Genomic DNA, 19,652 nt, shown 5'->3' on the forward strand with positions numbered 1-19,652 from the left:
CCACGGTATAAATTTTGAAAAATATGATAAAATACCTGTTAAAGTGTCGGGAGTCAATCCGTCCCAGGCAATCGTGCGGTTCGATGAAGCAAGGCTGTCGCCTGGAATTATGAACAACTTGAGAAAATCGAATTATACTACGCCTACTCCAATTCAGAAGAACGCGATCCCAAATGCTCTCGATGGACGCGACATCATGGCGTGTGCTCAGACCGGATCTGGGAAAACTGCCGCATTCTTGCTTCCTATCATCAGCAAGATTTTCGAGGCTGGGGAACTAGGAGACGGCATGATGGATGTTCAGGAACCTAAAGCACTCGTTATTGCACCCACTAGGGAATTAGCTTGTCAAATTGAAACAGAGGCGAAGAAATTGTGTCACGGAACCATCATTAAGAGTGTTGTGATATACGGAGGCGTCAATGTCTTGCATCATCTGAGCCAACTCAGAAAAGTAAGTGAAGTTTTCAAGGTGTTTTTCTGAGAAGTGTGTACTCTACGGTGATTGCACTCGCTGTACAGTCAGTCAACTTTTTTTCCAACTGAAGTCACACATTTAAGTGTTAATTAAAACTTTTCGCGTTAATTACACTACATGGGATCCAGCTATATGTATATTAAACAAGGATAGTTTGCTGCTGTGCAAGTAGCACAGAGTGTCACGACCATATTCATTAAAATAATTTTACCCTAGCGATAGCAAGGTTATTGCAATCGGGTACTAAACTTTTTTCCCGTAAACAACTTTGTACACAGATTTTAGCTAGCATGCAGTACACGGCATGCATGCAGTATGTGCGTCGTATATTTGGAGCTCATTGGTTTATTACTCTCACTGTGCATCCTTATTAGTGTTACTCCTATAAATTTGGAGTTGAAATTTTTATCATGATTTTCGCTTTCGGTTTACTTTTTGGTGGCTTAGTTTCCGCTTTTTTTTTACAATCCAACAAAATCGCCTATTTGAATTTTAGTTGTATAGTTGCTTTTATAGAACACTAAAGCAACAATATAGGTGCTTTTACTGTTCTGGTTTACCTTTGCTGTTACTTTGTAATTTTTTAACCTTGATATCGGATATGTATTCTGCCAAAATTATTTCGGCCTATATTTTATCGGCTTAGTGACCTAATTTCCAGTTGTTTCATTGAAAACGTTTTTTTTTGCGCATCTGTGGATTGAACAAAATGCTAAACATCTTAATAGAAATTATAATGCACATTTTTTCAGGCAACGATTTCTTCATCGCCTTGTTTTTTTCGGGTTGATAGGTTTCGGCCTATATTATATCGGCCTCAAATTGCGTCTTTTGACGCGCGAAAAAAGTATTTGTGTGCGTGTCTGTGTTTTCAGGGCGAGGGGGGCTTAATATGTTTTAACTTTTTTTTTCAAATTTTTCTATGTCCGTTTTTTTTGGGCTTCTTAGGTTTCGGGCTATATTATATCGGCTTAGTTATCTCATATTGTTTCATTTGACGAGCAAATAATGTTTTGTGAGTGTTTTGAGGGCGACAGGGACTTTTCATAAGTAGTAAATCTTGTTGATTTTTTTCGGCTTAAAAGGTTTCTGCCAAGGTATTTGTTACCACTTGGTTAATTATCTTCCGATGCTAATTTCACATTCTAGTGTCTCGGCATGGTTTTGTTTCAAAACTAGCCTTATTCATTATGAAATGTTTTTAGAAAACTTTCATTGCCAAGGATGCACTGAGTAAAACATCCAAAATTAGTTTTCTGAAAATTTTTAAGCCGTAAAGTAAAAGTATAATAAGTTTTCATCTAACGATCGTTGTTCGATCGAAATTGAACTAAAAATCTTTTATGCAAGCTTTTCTGATTTAATTTTGAAATCGCGAGTGAAAGAGCTTCAAAAAAGAAAAAACACACCCGCCGAATACCAAGTTCCTCCCTATTTTCAATGTTCAAGAATGAAGTAGCCCAAGGCAAGGCGCTCTTGATGAATGGCGAGGACAAGCTACTTATAGTCCGCACTTATAGATTGGAGCTCCGTAGTATCGGTTCTTTTTTTTAAATTTTCTATTTTTTTTTCCAATTTTAGAACTCCTGCCGTTTTTTGCTGGTGTTTGCGATTTGCAGCTTTTATAGTGTCTAAACTCTAAGTAACTTGGTATTTAAGAATTTGGTTAACGGCATCCTCAACCAATACGTATCTAAGTATCTGACAATGAATATACATTAGGATTACGAAGAAAGATGTGTGTAGCAAAAATGGAAAAACTTTCATGGAAATGCCTTTTTCAGGCTAGCAACCTGTCTAACAGAATCACTGAGTCATTTCGTCATCTCTTTTCATTGACATGAAATATTTCAGGTTACTGGAATTTAATATAACCGTTCTTTTTAAGTTTTTTCCATGCTGGTTGTAATTTTAAAAACCCCGATTTTTGTATTCTTTTTTCTTCGGCTTTATTTTTCGGCGCACGGGCGTTGGACTCAAGTGATGTCGATTTAGTTACATCTTCGTAAATTTTGGCATATTTTTCTAAATTTGAATATTATTCAAAACAAATCAAGCGAAACCCCTATGATTTTCTTCTTACTTTTTTTTGACCTAGCGGCTACCGTCTGATTTTCTTTCGTCTAATTCGCCATACTATGTTTGTGTTGTATCGCACGTGGTACTAAGCGCCATTCCGCCTCTGTGTAAAACTAAACATCATAAAATCTAAAGCGTCATAATTTGGTCATCAGAAAGATAAGCCTAATATTTTGCAAATAAAATGGCATGTGCTTTTTTTAGGGCTGTGACATCTTGGTAGGCACACCAGGCAGGATAATTGGGTTTGCATCAGATGGCAAAGTGTCTCTGAAGAAAGTCAAGTTCTTAGTGCTGGACGAGGCAGATCGCATGCTGGACCAGGGATTCGAGCCAGATATCCGGCGCATCGAGCGAGAGATGCCTTCGAAAGATGAAAGACAAACTCTTCTCTTTTCAGCAACTTTCCCTGCCGAGGTAAGTCGGTTTCTAGAAATAGCTCAAGTTAATTGAGCATAAAAGTCAAGACTTATCTTGGAAATGATTGTAGGAACGACCAACCTTTTTTTCACCCCTGCGATTAACAAGGCTATTTCAATTCGAGTGCTTTACTTTTTTTGTCAACAACTTTGTTCGAAGGACTCATCTAGCCTCATCTCCTGGTGTTACCTTGGTTAATAATACGCTCAAATTTCTTATTGTCTCCTGCACACGTAAACTGGAGGTAGCGAATACGCGTGGGACAGCAAAGGTCCACTGTTCCAACCTGACCAGGAGATGATTTTTTTTCAAACGGGAAATATTCTGTTTAAAATATAATCGTCGATCTAAATTCTTCTGCTCATGTTTTGTCGGCTTAGTTGTCTAGTCTTATAATCGTTTTTTTTTGCTGTACGTAATTTTGCATTGTAGTTACTTTTGGTGTTTTGATTTACTCCTGCAATTTGTAGTTTTACTAACCTTGACTTCGTATTTTCTTGTTTTTTTTTTTCGTTTCTCTTAAAAGTTTCACTTGGTCCAAACTATTTCGGCCCGTGTTTTATCGACTATGTGAACTACTTCTAAGTAGTTTCAAGGGAAACCCAAATTCTATGCTCACCTCTGAATCGCACAAAATTGTCAAAATCTGAGACTCGATTTACACTTCGAAGTTTTGCATAACAACAATTTTGTTTTCGGTTCTACTGGAGTTTACCTAACTTTCCTGTCTGCTAGCATGTTATGCTGTTTTTATGTGTTTCGCAAGTAGCCTTCGTCTTATTTTGGTTTTGAAAATGGAGTCAAAATTTGGACTTTTTTCCGTGAACATTCTTTACGACTGAGCCTGTTTTAATATTTTTAATTACACTGCGATAATCAAGGTTATTGCAATCGGGTACTAGACTTTTTCCCTTAAATAATTTTGTTCACAGAATAGCCAAATTTAGAACAAGCTCACAATAAATTCAAATTTCCTTGAGGCTGCGGCACTTTTGGTTTGAAGGTAACGAATACGCCTGGGACAGCAAAGGTTCTGGGTTCGAATATGAGAGGACCTGTTTTTTTTTCAACCGGGAAAAAATTGTCGGCTGATTATTTGTCTGCTTATCTTTCGCTGGCTTAGTTGCCACATCGTAGATTTTTTTTCTTCTGTTCGCATTGTAGTTGCTTTCAGTGTTTTAATTTACTTCTGCTGTTTGTAATTTTACTAACTTTGCCTTCGTATGTATTTTTTTCTCGTAAATTTATTCTGCCCTAATGATATCGGCTTAGTGATCTAAGTTTGAGTTGTTTCAAGGGAAACATAATTTTTAATGCTTCCCTCTAGGTTGCACAAAATGCTAAAAACCTTAATAGAAATTAGTTTTTCATGACTACAAATTTTTCGGTTTTTTCCCTTTTTTCCTCTTGATAGTTTCGGCTTATTTTAAATCGGCTTAATAGACTCATATTGCGTCTTTTGAAAATTTGAAAAGGTTGTATGGGCGTTTGTGTGTATTTTGAGGGCAAGCGGTCTTAAATTTTTTTCGGCTCCGTTTTTTTGGCTTCATAGGTTTCGGCCTATATTATATCGGTTCTTTTCGGTTCTTTGGCTGCATAATGATTCGCCTGACGAACAAAAACGCTTTGTATCTGTGTTTTGAGGTATTAACTCTTGTTGATTTTTCTTTCGGCTAGGGTATTTTTAACTTCACAATCTATTGTCTTGGCATGCATGTTTGTTTCAAAACCATTCTGATTCATTTTGATAGATGTAGTTTTTTCAAAATTTTCGATTTTTTCGGACTTAGCGGCTTTCTTGTTTTGTATCTCAAGTGATGCGAAGCTCAGCTTTAGCTGTATTTGAGTTTTTTTCAGAGAAAACTTGAATCGTCGGACTATCGGTTGTCTACTTTTTTGTCGGCTTACTGGAAAAGTGATTTGAAGGAGCAGAGGCCTGGTTTCAACTGCAATTTAATTTGTGATACGCTGAATTTTGTTTTCAGAATCATAAATTTAGAAAACTCCGGCTCCGATCTTAGTTATTACGCAATGTTCATATAGTTTGCGTCTTAAAAACTATGAGTAGACTTATTAGTTGGCCGTGGTTAATCTTGTAATGGCTTGAGTAGTTTATTTTTGTAGATTACATAGTGATGTGCAGAAAAAAAGAGCACATGAAATAAACACCCATTACGGGCCAAAAACAGGGTTGGCTGAAAAAGGTCTTAGTTTTTTTTTCGTACGTTTCATAACTGTTTTGAAACCATTTTCAACGGAATTTTTTTTCGGTGTTTTTAATCTTCACTTGCTTCTGTGGCGTTGTTTCATCAGATTCAAGTTTTCTGTAATAGTTTATAGTTTATACAATTGTTTTTCATTCTTTCAACCGAAGCCGCGTCTTATAGTCCACACTTCTAATGGGCGGCTCAAGAAAGAATTGTATGGTGGCGAACTTGCTAACAGTCATGATTATGTCTTGGTGTGAATTTTTTTAATGTTTACTTCAGGAAAAAATTCACGCTCAATTTAGATTTTTCGCGGTTTGACTTTTGATTTCGTATTAAGTTCAGCTCATTTCTTTTGTTAAAAGAAAGGCAAGCTCCACCATCGTACAGAGAAAGTGTAAAGGTCACGAAAAACGTGATCGACTGCTAATTTTTGGGTTAATTTTATTTCAAATGTGACAATCATTAATTGTTCTTGAAATTCAAAGAGTTTAGAGGCTGTATTTTTTTTTAAAATTCGAAATGAAGTCTCTGTTTCCTTGCGTTCGTGAATCTTTTACTGTCTGTTGGCTATGTTTTGAAGTTTTTATCCCCTTGATATGTTTGAAAACATGGAAGCCCTGCCAAAAATATAAACAGATGAGAATTCATTTTAATTTTGAGTTCAGTGCATCGTGATCATTGAGACTGGCGTGGAGAAAAGAGATTTTTCTGTGGCAATAGATTAACTATGCTTGGCTCCTCTCAATTAAATCTTATCTGCAACGATCTGATCTGAATAAAAGTTAGCGACTGAGTTACATCAGGCTTTATAGATGCAACGATCGTCTGATCTCTTTTATTACCCCCCCCCCCCGATTTGGTACCTAATAACGAATTGCCACCCCCTATAATGAACTAAATCAACGGTTGAGCATAGGTGCTTTTTAACCTCCTTTTGAATTAGGGGGGGATTTGGTAAAGAGATTTGGCCCGTCAAATCAGAAAGAAGAAAGAAAAGAAAGAATTAATTTCTCAATGTTACTAGAAAATTCATATCATATTGCGCATAAATACATCAGTATCAAAGAGGGGACAGCTAACGATCCCATAAGGGATACTAAATGCTGCCCCAAAAAATATTAGAAACATGAATGATGTAGTTAGTTGGGTTTCAAATTATTATGAAATCTAGTGAAATTCTACATATTTGCAAAAATAGAACGAACAAAAAAAGGTGAAATATCAAATCATACATTAGAGGGTCTAAAGGCCTACTCAGAAATGGCATGATTTATCTCCGTTTTAAGTAACACACAACATAACTTAGTTTATTTAAAAACAGTTGCAAATGTTAATGAACTGATTATAATATTTACCTAAAAAATTACAAGTTTTTTCCTTTCATTTTAAGCCTTGGGCATGAATATGAAATTTCTAAGTGATTTTTAGGAAAAACGAAAAAATTGGGCACAGGTTCCCCCTACAGCGGGCCATTTCGGCTCATTTTGGAAAAAATTTATGTTTTTTTTTTTAATTCTTAATGGATGCGCCACTTTTCCGAGACTTTTATTCAGTAATCTAAACTCACAAAGAGTCCGTCGTACTAGGTTTTCCGGGGATTACGTCAAAAAAAATCTCGGGTCCGTGGAGCAGCCATGGTATTTTTATTAATACCTATTATTAAATCTATTTTCCATCTATCCATCATATGCAAAAAAAATATATCTTTTAGGAGTAATTCAGTTTAATTCTGGCAAAAGATAAATTTGATGAGTTCTTCGTTGCTTAGAATGAACAGATCTCTAATTCGGTGAGCCACGCTTTGAATATTTGCCTGTGAAAAATTAGTGAATTCATTGGGCATTAAAAAGTTCTGTTTAAGTAAATTGTAAAGTTTCGTTCCCCTGTAACTTATCGACATTCTCTGCATTTTGGTTTTTAAATTAGGAATTTTTATCAACTCTGAATTAGCCCTCCTAGTCCTATACGTTGGTATTTCAAATTTAAAAAGTTCATCTAGAAATTCTTCAGAATGAAGTCCGGAGACAGATCTCAAAACAAATTTTAGAAATTCATACACATGTAATTCGTGGATTGTTAAGATTCCTTGGTCAAAAAATACATACCGTATTGTTTCAAAATTTCTTTTGAATTAAATTAGGCGTATAATTTTTTTTGTATCATCAAAAGGGGCAAAAGATTTGTATAGCTGGTACAACCGTACACTAAAATGCCGTATTGTAAAATTGGTTTAATATTAGAGGCATAGTATTTTAGTATGGTACCTCTGGGAACATAATGACGCATTTTTGAAATAATTTCACATTGTTTTCTAAGCTTAGTTCAAACTAAATCAATATGAGTATTGAAAGATAATTTAGCATCCAAAATAATTCCAAGGTACTTGCAAGATGAAGCATTTTTTAAAGGTAATTTGTTTATATAAAGGTTTTGGTTGGAAGCACTATTTGAAGAGACGTAGACTTGAACAGTTTTATCTATATTCACGGATAATTTATTTAATATTAACCACTTGCCTACAGCTTCTAAGTCTTTGTTGAAATGAGCAATTTAAAGCAGTTATGTTAGTATCATCGGCAAACAGGAAAACTTCACTATATTGGCAGACTTGGGGAAGGTCATTATTATATATCAGAAACAAAAGTGGTCCTAGTATTGACCCTTGAGGGACGCCGCACTTTAAGTCCATCCACGTTGACTTTGTTGTACCTACTTCTACTACTTGTTTTCGATGTTTCAGATAGCTTATGAACCAACTTAAATCTTTTCCATCTATCCCATACATTTGCAACTTTTGAAATAGTATCTGATGATCCAGTGTATCAAAAGTTTTTCTTAAATCAAGAAAAGCAGTATATTTTTGCGACCTGCTCATATCTAAACGAAGTTTTTCTGTTACTTCCGCAATTTCATCGACTGTGCTGTGATTTTTGCGAAAACCAAATTGTTTAATGTATTTTAACGAATTCGTTTCAAGTAATTGTATACTTTGTTGTACATTACTCGCTCAAAAACCTTGCTCCAGGTGACAAGAAGGGATATTGGTCTGTAATTTGTAACATCAAGTTTAGAAACTTCCTTATATAATGGATAGACAACAGCCCTAGCTAGACAGATAGGAAAATGGCCAGATTTAAAAGAAACTTCAATGAGTTGCCTTAATATGGGTACAATCGCAAATGGGCTTGCTTTCAAAACAAGATTACTGATTCCATCCACGCCAGATGAAGCTTTATTTTGTAGGTTAGAAATGATAATGTGAACTTCACTTTCCGTAACAGGGAAATTGAACATGCAAAAGTTAGGTGTATCAAACGATTGTGTGATTCCCTGGTTTGGTATGTTTTTCGCCAGATTTATGCCAATCGAAGAGAAATGAGCATTAAATTCATTTGCAATTGCCGATTCATCGGTGATACAATTTCCGCTAATGGAATTGATCGAAACAATTTTTTTTGATGTATTTGTAATTTCCCTTAAATTATTTAAAATTTTATATATCTGCCTTGAGTCACCAATACACTTACTAAACTTATCATAGTAATAATGCTTTTTATATTTCTTAATCTCAATTTCACATTTCTTCCGGACAATTTCAAAACACAACCTGGCACCAACTTCAGATTTATTGTTACACCATGTTCTATGAAGTCTGTTTCGTTTTGCGATTAGGTTTTTAATACGATTCGACAGCGAAAAAGATCTAGATTTCCGCTCTTGTGTTTTTGTGGTTTTCAGTGGTGCGTATTTGTCTAATACACTGCTAAACGTTGACTGAAATTCCGCAAAAAAAAATCATCAATGCCTTTTGATTGGTCTAAAGCGTCATTATAGTGTAATTTGTTCTTAAGTGTTTGATTAAGCTTTTCTATCTGTATTTTAGATTTTAAGAAAGTTGTATCACGATAAATTTTTGGACAAATTTTCTTTGATGATTGGGTGTTTAATTCTAAAATAATCGAAAAGTGGTCAGAAAATGATTGATTTTCAAGAGCATAGGCTGCTTTTACATTAACATCTTTAACTATCATGTGATCTAGAAGAGTTTCACTATTGTATCCAACTCTGGTTGGTTGCTTTATCAGTTGATTGAAACCATTATTTTCGACAGCATCAATGTATTTAGAAGATAGATTGTTCGACTTAAGGATGTTTATATTAAAATCACCACATATTACCGCGCGATAATTTTTGTTGCTTATAGCTTCTAGGTGTTTATCGAATTCGTCTACAAAAGTAAACTTATTATCATTGGGGGGATTGTAGACAAGCATTATTTGGAAAATTTCATTGTTTAATTTAACTAAAACTGAAATACTTTCCGCCAGTTCTGAGTTGAATTCTTCTATAATAGTTACATTATCTTTCAATTGCATCATTACCCCGCCTCCTATACCTTTCCTCGATTATTTAATTATAGTATTATAACCACTAAGTTTGAAGCAGTTGACACTATTATCTTCCTGTAACCAAGTTTCACTAATGCATACTACGTCCTGTGGTGACTCAAGGCTATTTATTAGTGCTTCCAACTCATCATGATGTTTATTAAGGGATCTCACATTCATATGAAAAATTTTAGCAACTTTAGAGAATGAAGTAGATATTACTGGTTTTGATTCTGGTTGCTATTGTTTTACAAAACAACTCTCAAGCTTTTCTATATTGTATTGAAGCTGTTGCGTTCCTTTGGTTTTCTTTAAACTTGTAGTAGATGTTCCCCTCTCGCGTCCAGGCTGATTCAATCCTTGAGTCTTGTTTCATTAAATTGAAAAACTTCAATCGCGGTGCCGTTAGATCTTCGAATACTTTCACGGAGTGCATAGTCTGCGACTGGTTCAGGTTTTTCTTCTTGCGCAGCAGTTCCACCTTGGCAATCCGTCTGGAGAAGCGCACTATCATTGGCCGGGAGTTTGCATTTCGACCAGGTAATCTGTGAGCAATAGAAATATCGCTCTTCTCAATCTCAGCGCCAGCTTCTTTGGCGACGTTCAATACTTTGTCAATGCTTTGGAAATAGTCTTCGAATATTCTCCTCCCGTTTTCATTTGTACCTCGTTCTTCCTGAATTCCAATGATCCTCACATTATCACTTCTGTTGTATCCCTCAAGAAGCTCGTCTTCTGAAGCTGTTTTTAGTCTGTACTTTCTGACCTCTTGCTCTATTGTTTGTTTTGCCTCCTTTAGAACCGTTTCTTTGACATCTTGCAGACCCTGGCCTATTAAAGACTTGAAAATTGCGCTTAATGTAGTTTCCAGTTTCTCAATGATTCGAGGGATTTGCTTCTCAAAGACTTTCGATACTCGACTCTATGATTTCATTGATGTTGGCATTTGATTCGGAGATGGATGCCAAGTCAGGAGGACTTAGTATGGCACAGCTTCTTTTTGAAGTTGATTTCGCAATAGGTGTTTGGTCTTGATATCTGAGCTGAGGGATTGCGTTGTTTTCTTCTTGAATACTAAAAGTCTCTGGTTCCTCAGTGTTCCCTGCTGTGTTGATTTGGGAATTATCCATTCTGTGTCTCTGAAACTATTTAATAAGTTTATCACAACAATTAGGCTAACAATTATCACAACAATCAGACTTGTTAGTGTTTAATATATAAATTCAAAGAAATGTGCTGCCAAATGTGCTGCTTATCCTCTAATCCCGTGAGGTCAGATATTATATTTTAATGCCATTTTGATCTTTTTAACTACCCCCTTATGATACATGGTAAAGAATAACCAGCCCTATAAAGAACCGAAGCAATGGTTAAACATATGCGGATTTTGTATCTAGTAACTTACCTTTCCGTAATCTCTCTTTCTGAGAAATTGAAAGCAATACGCTTTTGAAGCCTGATAAAAATTTTGAGCGTTAAAGCGTTGACGTATAGAACTGTTAATCAAAACAGTTTTTTTATTTGCCCTAAATTTTTCTGTTTGCTTTGCTATCAAGAAAACAAAAACATCTTTTGCATAAATGTTTTTGTTTATAGAATTAGCTTTTATTAGTTTTGTTTGTATGGTACTGTCTTGGTATTTGGTATAACATTTCTGAGAAACCAAATAACCATATTATCAATGTTTAAGTAATAAGCATCATTGTGAACAATTGATTGACCTCATAATGTGATTTTTTTTTTATTATTGTTTGTAGGTAGAGCTCGGCTTCGTTGAATATTTCTTACTAGTCGAAAAAGTAATTCATGCTCTTTGGTTCCTATGAACTAGACCGTTTTTGAGAAAAAGCCTTAGGGTAGAATTCTTAAGCAGATTGGATCTACAGGTTGCAGATATATTGTGAAATACTTGCAGATTTTTTTTCGCGGAAAACTTGTGTCATTATTTATGGTTAATTTGTTTCAACTTTTTAAGTTTCGTTAGATTTATTAGGTCTTTTTTTCATTCCTCCCAAATTTCTCATTTTTGCGATTTTGTAATATTCAATGTAGAAATGTTGGGAACAATATGCTGATGGCACTGGTTGGTTTGCTTAATACAAATGCGATCACTTTATTCTTAAGCCGACTTCTAAAATTGCCGAACATCGAGCAGATCCGAAGGTGGTCATTTTTTCTCCTGGAGCTGTTTTTTGTGTTTTTTCTAATCTGGGTAAAACTCTGGAGCAAATTTGAAGTAATTTTGAGAAGTTACCAAACATTCTACATTTTAGGCCAATTCGGCTTATTTACAAATCGACTTAAAATTGTGTACAAAACATTTTGAGATGTTACTGAAATTTGATTGGCTAATTCTGGCCAATCAGATTGTAGCAAAAATAGTTTCAGTTCAAGATGTTGAAATAGTGAAGTTTGAGCGGAATAAGTAAAAAGACCCTATTTACTAAGTCTCAATCAAATTACTAGTGGTCGTGTTAAATTGTTGTTGAGTTTTGAATACTCCAATAATTTTAAAACTCTAATAATTTTAAAAGTGCTTTCATCTATGCTAATGCACCTAAGAATATGTTTTTATTTAGGCTTGCGATTAGAAAGCGTTATCAAACTAGAATATAGACTTTTTTCTACTTAACAACTAGTTAAACAAAATCAATTAAATCACTTGCTGACTATGCTGCTGACTGACATGCTCATTTTCTTGAAAATTTAAATTTAACACAACGGATTTTGCTTTTGCTGTTGACAATTTTCATTGTAGTTGCAAGTGTTGTTCATTCTAATTTCAGAGGGACTTGAAATTTTTTTTTTTAATTTTCATAATCTTTTTTTTTTTCGGTTCAGTTGGTGTCTGCTCAAAGATTGTCGGCTTAGTTGCCGAATCACAGATTTTTTTGCTGCCAGCTATTTTCATTTTTGTTGACAGTGCAAGTGCTATTAATTCTACTTTCAAAGGGGACTTGAAAGAATTTCAATGTAGCTGAAAGTGCAAAGGTTTTTCTTTTGTTTAAGGTGGGACTTGAAAGTTTATTTTTTTTATAAAACTATATTTGTTTCGGCTCAACTTTTGTCTGCTCAAAGATTGTCGGCTTTGTTTCTTTTAGTAAATTTTGTTCCTTTGTTGCCGATTCAGAATCATGTACCTGGCATGCTTGCCTGGAATGAACTTCTATCGAGATATATGACAGTTTAGATGACCAAGTTTTTTTTTTCAAAAAATTTCATTTTTCATTTTTTTTGTGTGTTTTGTTGTCTTTGTGTGTGGTATCGCAAGTGGTGCGAAGCTCCGCTTCGCCTCTTTGTATTTGCATGCATTTTATAAGTTAAGCTCTAATTCAGTTGCTAAAAGATTGGCAAATTCTGCTTTCCAACTACCAATGCGCTGGCGCAGATAAACGGGAACGACTTCTAATTCGATTGAATTTTTTCAGTTTCTAGCAGAATAAAAAAGATAGCTTATCAATCCAGTTTTCAATTTGGATTAATTTTATCAAAAGTGTCAACTGTAAATAATCCTTAAAATTCAAAGATCGTAAGGCGATCTAGCTTTTTCATTGAATTGCGAAAGTTTCGAAATTTTTTCAAAATTATTTGTTTTTGATTTTTTTCCCGTAAATGACTTTGTTCACAGGATCTCCAGTTTCACCCATGTTGCACTTTGAACAGCTCTAATTCTTCTTTTTGAACAGCTCTAATTCATTTTCAGCTCTAATGAGTTAATGAGTTATTCGGCTAAAAAAGTTTTCAGAAAAAAAATGATTTTTTGTCTGTTCTTAATTGAATTCGTCCCAATATTTGTCGACTTGATTGCCGGGTGTTTTTAGTAACGTTCAATTACATTGCTTTATTCAATTCTTTTTTTGCGATTTTAACTATATTTAAAGGATTTTTTGTTTTTATACACGCTATACACTTTTTGTCAGCTTAGTCCATCGTGCCCAATTTTTTGAAGTTCACCTTTCCTCCAGATTGCTGTATTACCCATGCTTGAGACAAGAACCATCGGGGTTCGATGCCAGTCGGAACCTGTTTTTTTTTTGCAAAAGAAGATATTCGGCTATTTTAGAGTACTGTCTCTCTCAGGCCTGCCAACTAGTTCATATTATATGAACTAGTTCATATGGTTCATATTTGAGCCAGAGTTCATATTTCTTGTTTTTAATTGTTTTTAATGAGTTACACGTAGTGCGTCTATTTTATATAGGTTTTTTTTATACCTTCATTTTTTTCGAAAGTTGATTTTTTTCAGACAATGGGAAAATGTACTGTGTCATCAGCTCTACTAGAGGGGTTTTCTTGGGCCAAAGCAGAGAACCAGGACCAAGTCCAATGCAAATTGGATAATTGCTTTTTTCGGATTTCACATTGGCGATTCGATCCAAAGCAACATGAGACTCAGCCCTACACGAAAGTGGTAACTGTGCGCGCTGCAACTCCCGACATTGGGACAGCAACATCTTCTCAGACTGATTGCCAGCGATTGAGAGCACTTATGATTCATGTTCTTGATATTGTAGTGAACAGCCAGTCTTTCGCTTCCAGTGATTCGGCATCTAGTGCTCGCGGGAAGTACAAAAAATGTTTCCCGATTCGGGCCACGCTAATATTAAATGTGGAAAGACGAAAGCAACCTATGTGGCAGGTCACGGAATAGCCCCATACGCTCGTACTGTTTTGAAAAATGAAGTCAACGACAAGTTCGTCGGTATTCATCTCGACGAAACATATTATAATGGTAAAACAAGGGTTGAACTCTGGGTTGTTTATGCGGACGGTGTTCGAAAAAATCGATATTTGAGGACCATGGAACTAAATGTCAATGTTGATACTGACTCTTTTGTGTCTACAAATACCAAATCGCTTTCTGATTTCAAGCTCGTGTTATCGTAGGAAGTCAGTTCAGTTCGAAAAGGCGTTGAATTGAATTTTCCATCTGAGTTATGTGAGACAGTTCGCCAAGCAGATTCTGAATATAAGAAATCCACGGAGTCGAAAGGAGAAGAAAATTCACGGAAAAGAGGGCATGCTGAAGATTTCCGAGAGGAACTGCATGTTTTCAAGCGAATGACGCCTTTAGCTCTCAAGCTAAAAAAGCTCTTGAAGCTCTTGAAAAGAAGAAGAAACTGCTCCATAACCAACGAACTGTTTCTGTGGTCACATTGGATCAACAGTCTGCAGTTGTCATTGACTCAATATTTGTCAAGAAATAAATGGTTTAATTTACCATGTTTTTCTGAAAGTTAGAAAATGCTCTTTTAGGTTCATATAAAGTTCGTTTTTCAAGGTTTGGTCCCAGGTTCATATTTCGTTTTATAAAAGTTGGCAAGCCTGGTCTCTGCTGATTTTTGTCTGCTGAATTCCGGCGTTTCTAATAGAGCTCCGTACAAGAGTTTCTAATAGTTCCAATGTTGTTCCGGATATTTAAGGCATTTGCAATCTTCATTAAAAAAAATTTTTGATTTAATCATAGTCATTCATTTTTGAATCGCAATTGGCGCGAAGCTCAGCTTCGCCTCTGTGTAAGAGATAGTTCTATCAAAATGAAGAAATTAGAAACATCGAGTTGTTTTTGGTTTCCTTTAATCCAGTATGCTGTTCCTAATTTTCGTTGGCCAGATTTTAAACCTTTCTTCCAAAATCTTTGCTGATTTTTTTTTACAGTGAATAGACTTTCTCAAATTTTGTTAGATTGGCGTTTTTGTATAAGCTAAAGCTTGAACTTACGTGCGAGTGCAATTTTTAAAAACCTCATTTAAATTTTTAATCTACTTTTTGCTCCTTTCAATATGTGGGTGCGGCTTATTTCTTTTTGGCGATATAATAGCATGTTTCAACTCGAGAGTGCATCAACTACTTCAATTTACCGGATCCCGGATTTCCCTTTTTTCAAGTTTCAGGAGACTCACCAAAGCCCTCTGAGTTTGAGTCCGTAAAATTATTCGTGAAAACTAAAATTTACGCTGGAAATGGGCCCGAATATATTATAATTTTCAACGCTTTCACATGGTAAGAATGTTTGTTTGAAATTTAGTTGAAGCTTGAAAATTGGCATGAAAGTGAATGAATTAGGTTGATGGCATGTGAACAAAGTAGCAATTAAAGCAGATACACAAAATCGTAACTACATGAACGCTCGACTGGTATCAGCCTGGAACCCGCTTGCGCGCCTGCGCACGTACGAATGTGAGTGCATTCATATAGTTATTATTTTGTGTTTTTGTTTTAATTACTTATTTAATTAGGTAACGATCTACTATATGTTTAAATGCAGACTTCACTATCTCGCCATGCTTTTCACGTTTTAGCTATATCGTGTATTGCAATGCTTTAGAACTGTTTTCGGTTTTCATGTTTGAGCTCAGTTTATTAGCAACGCAATAGTGGGATGCTGTCGAAGTTTCCCTCAGGTGCTTAGATACCCAAATCGTTTTAGTTTCCGAGATACGACAATTTGTTAGTGATTTTTTAAAATTTACTTTTCAAACTTTTCCAGCCCTGTAGTTGTGTGCTTTCAGGGTGCTCTTAGAAATTGCAAATCTTGCCTCAAAATTTGATTGCCCAAAGGTTTTTTTTGTTTCCGAGATGGCGTTTTTTATGATTTTTGAAAATTTTCAGATTTTAAATTGAAAACTTTTTTATGATTTTTATGCGTTCTTTAATGAAATAAAACAAGTTTATAGAATTGGAAATTCGCAGCATTTTGATATGTGCTGCCAGGGTAGTCTCAGGGGATGCGAATATTTCCTCCAGGTGTGACTGCTGAAATCCTTTCAGTTTCCGAGCATAACGTTTTTTCAGTTTTTTTTTCTTCAAAAAACTTGAAATGAAAAAGTCACAAAGTTTGAATTTTCAAGCCCTGTAGTGGGGTGCTAGCAGGATAATTTTTGGGTTTTCGAATCTTTAAAATTGTGTTAGTTTTCGAGGCATGACGTTTTTCCAATATTTTCGATTACTGAATAAAAAAACTTTACACATTTTAAATTTCCCAACTTTATAGTGAGGTGCCCTCAGGGTACTCTCAAAGGTTGCACATCTTGCCTCCATGTTTGACTGATGAAATGAAGTCATCTTAGTTTCCGACACTTGCCGTTTTATGATTTTTTTAAAATTAAAACAAAACTTGGCAAAGTTTGAAATTCGCAAAAGTATGGTGGAGTACTGCCAAGGTACTCTCAAAACGTTTATATCTGGACTGCAAATATGGCTGCTCAATGCCTTTTTTCTAGAGAGGGTAGTTTTAAGTATTCAAAATTTTTGAAGTGTTAAGTTTCAAGAAAAATGTTCAAAATTTGAAATTGTCCAACCTTTGTTGGGGTGATGTCAGATTGCTAACATCAGTTGCAGATGTGGCCTCTATCCTAATTTTTTTTGCTTAAAATTTTAAGTGATCGAAATTGACGTTTCTCGATATTTCAAAAAAAATTTCATTAAACTAAAACTTAAACTAAGAAAAAAACAGATTGATATTTTCAAGTTAAGTACGCTGGATAATTTGAACGATGGGAGCAAATGATAAATGTATGGGAACTAAGTTAAACCAGAATTTGATTTAAGATTTGAGTGATTTTGCAGATGAAGTTGTTTGGAATTTTTTGTTTAATGTGGAGACTGCAGTTTATGATATCGGCCATTTTGGTTTTGTTTCAGAGTTATAAGTACAACGATCTGAAACCCAGTAGTTATGGAGATTTTACTATTTAATTTTAATATGAATTTTTAATTTGAAATTATTTAAATGGTTCAATTTTTGAAATAAAAAGCGTTGTTCGATATCCCGTCTATTGCTTCGGTTGCATCATTTCGTGTTTTTTTAAATTTTATATCAGGAGTTCTCACGTTCGTTGATCTATTTGGTGCGTTACACGCAATGATAAATTAATTGAATAGATTTAAACAACTCCAAAACTTAAGTACTGGTCCCGCGTCAAAAATAGCCGCCACCGAGTCTTTCGGTCAAATGTCACTCTGGTGCCAAGTTACCTGGTTGGTTTCATGAGGCGTGAGCGAAATGGACTGCACGTTATTAAAGCTTTCCTAAGTTTTCTTACGGCGTTGAATTAATTTAAAAAAAAATACGCATATTTTTTCTGTTGTTAGTTTTCACCATTTTCAAAATCAGATTCAAAATCTATGTAGAAAAAGCATTCAGTAAATGTATGAGGTGTTGTCGAAAGCCGGGATCCGATAAATTGAGTTTTGTCCGTTTTGCTTAATCATTGGCTACGTTTGTCATGTTTAGGTACAAGATCTTGCGTCTCAGATGCTGCGTCGGGACTACTTATTCATCGCAGTGGGAATTGTGGGAGGTGCAAATCAAGACGTCAAACAAACAGTGCTGGAAGTTGCCAGCTCGGATAAAATTCAGAAACTGAAGGAAGTGTTGCAGAATGACATTCCGCGTGACAGCAAAGTTCTTATTTTTGTAGAACTAAAGAAACGAGCCGACTTTTTAGCTGCCAGGCTTTTACAAGAGGGCTACAAGTGCACGTCTATTCATGGGGATAGACTGCAAAGAGAGCGTGAAATTGCTTTGAGGCAGTTCAAAAATAACGAGTGTAACGTGCTGATGGCGACGTCGGTTGCAGCCAGGGGTCTGGACATCCCGAAGGTGGAGTTCGTCGTCAACTTCGACATGCCGAGTGAGGTGGACGAGTATGTGCACCGAATAGGCCGAACGGGCAGGCTAGGTCTGCAGGGACACGCCATCACGTTCGTTGACCCAACATCCGACAGCCAGGTTAGCTAGAATAAACTGTTAGAAGCAATTTGAAAAGCTCCTCCGTGATACCAAGTTAACTTTTCTTAGCTGCGTTTTTACATGGAACACGTTCATCTTTCCAAAAAAAAGTGAATGACCTGAAAGGCTTCTGCAAATGAGACCAAATCACCTCAAATCTCTATTTTTTAGATGATTGTTGTGAAGACTCTTATATAGGCCGTGGTGATTTCTTTTCAGGAAAATTTTGAATTTTATACGCTCAAATTTTTGGTTTTTTATTTTCCGTAAATTTCCTTTGTCATAAGGAAGGCAAACTCTTTTATCGAACCGCAAAAGTATAAAGGTCACGAGCAACTTGATTGAATTCTAATTTCGAAAGGGGATTCTAATGTTCAGATTTCTCAGCGGAATAAAAAATTTACTGATTGATTCAGTTTTCTCAAACTGGGTTAATTGTATTATAAATTGTTCTATAACATCAAAGTGTTTTATGGTTGGGGAGTTTTCAAAAATATGTCAGTATTTTTGTTTTTTTGCGTTCATTGTTTTTTACAACTGTCTATTGGCTATGTTTTAATTTATAAACGATGAAAAGAATTTCAAATGAGAAGCCAAATGTCGATGGTTTGTATGAAATTTAAATTGAAATTTTATGGTATTTTGAAATTATATGTTCTAGGTTTTGCGCTCTCTTGTCGCAACTCTCAAAAATGCTGGCCAAGAAATCCCCCCCTGGTTGGAGCAGCACTCCACTGGTGCCACTGGAACCTTCTCCGAGTTCAACAACGATGCTCGCTCCGACTTCCGAAGAGAATTCGGAGGAACCGGTGGAGGCTTCGCTTCTGGCGGAGCCTCGAATCCCACTTTCGGAGACTTCAGTTCGGCCTGGTAGATCTCCCCGGGAAACCTCCCATAACGCTCGCAACTTGAAAAATCGTTGATGAAACTATCTGATTGAAAAACATTAATTTTTAGTTGCTAATATTTAAGCGTTTGTTTTCTCCAGGCGCTTCGGAGTTTGTGGCTGTTATGACTTGTTTCTGTTGAATGAATTTCTTGTGCAAATGATAGCTCGTATTTAAAATTCAAATCAATTGAGAATTCTGACATGCAAAGAGAATCAAAAATCAAATATGTTCAAGGTTGATGGTTGATGCAGTGCCGTATTTATATCAACTGTATTCAATTTAATTTCAATCTCGATTTTTCAAGAGACACCAAAAAGAATTCTTTTAGGCAATCATTTTCAGCTAGGTACTTCTATAATTGGATCGGAAATTGTAAGACTGTCCATTTGCTAGTCTCAAATTTTATTTTGTTATTGAAAACGATTTTGTTTTTGTTAGTATTGCATTGCTATC

General features: G+C 35.4%; 2 protein-coding genes across 4 annotated transcripts in view; one reads left to right on the forward strand and one right to left on the reverse strand.

Annotated features, from left to right (window-relative positions):
* The window catches only part of LOC134849099 (coiled-coil domain-containing protein 181-like), a 479,610-nt gene extending 468,860 nt beyond the window's left edge, over window positions 1–10,750 (reverse strand). For all 3 annotated transcript variants that reach the window (XM_063866503.1, XM_063866494.1, XM_063866486.1), the window contains exon 1: window positions 10,721–10,750. The gene's annotated coding sequence lies outside the window, so the exon portion shown is untranslated. The remainder of the gene's footprint in view (window positions 1–10,720) is intronic.
* On the forward strand, window positions 3–19,494 carry LOC134849466 (probable ATP-dependent RNA helicase DDX4). Its single transcript, XM_063866517.1, has 4 exons — window positions 3–454; window positions 2,762–2,974; window positions 17,812–18,309; window positions 18,971–19,494. Exons 1-4 carry the CDS (start codon window positions 110–112, stop codon window positions 19,181–19,183), a joined length of 1,269 nt encoding a protein of 422 aa, XP_063722587.1. The 5' UTR covers window positions 3–109; the 3' UTR covers window positions 19,184–19,494.
* Window positions 19,495–19,652: the final 158 nt, after the last annotated feature.

This window comes from Symsagittifera roscoffensis, chromosome 1, assembly GCF_963678635.1.
Source record: "Symsagittifera roscoffensis chromosome 1, txSymRosc1.1, whole genome shotgun sequence".
Taxonomy (NCBI): domain Eukaryota; kingdom Metazoa; phylum Xenacoelomorpha; order Acoela; family Convolutidae; genus Symsagittifera; species Symsagittifera roscoffensis.

Coding starts and splice junctions, on each gene's coding strand:
- LOC134849466 (XM_063866517.1), top strand. CDS start 110: ATGAACAACTTGAGAAAATCGAATTATACTACGCCTACTCCAATTCAG. Junction 455..2,761: donor ATCTGAGCCAACTCAGAAAA/GTAAGTGAAGTT, acceptor TGCTTTTTTTAG/GGCTGTGACATCTTGGTAGG. Junction 2,975..17,811: donor CAGCAACTTTCCCTGCCGAG/GTAAGTCGGTTT, acceptor TGTCATGTTTAG/GTACAAGATCTTGCGTCTCA.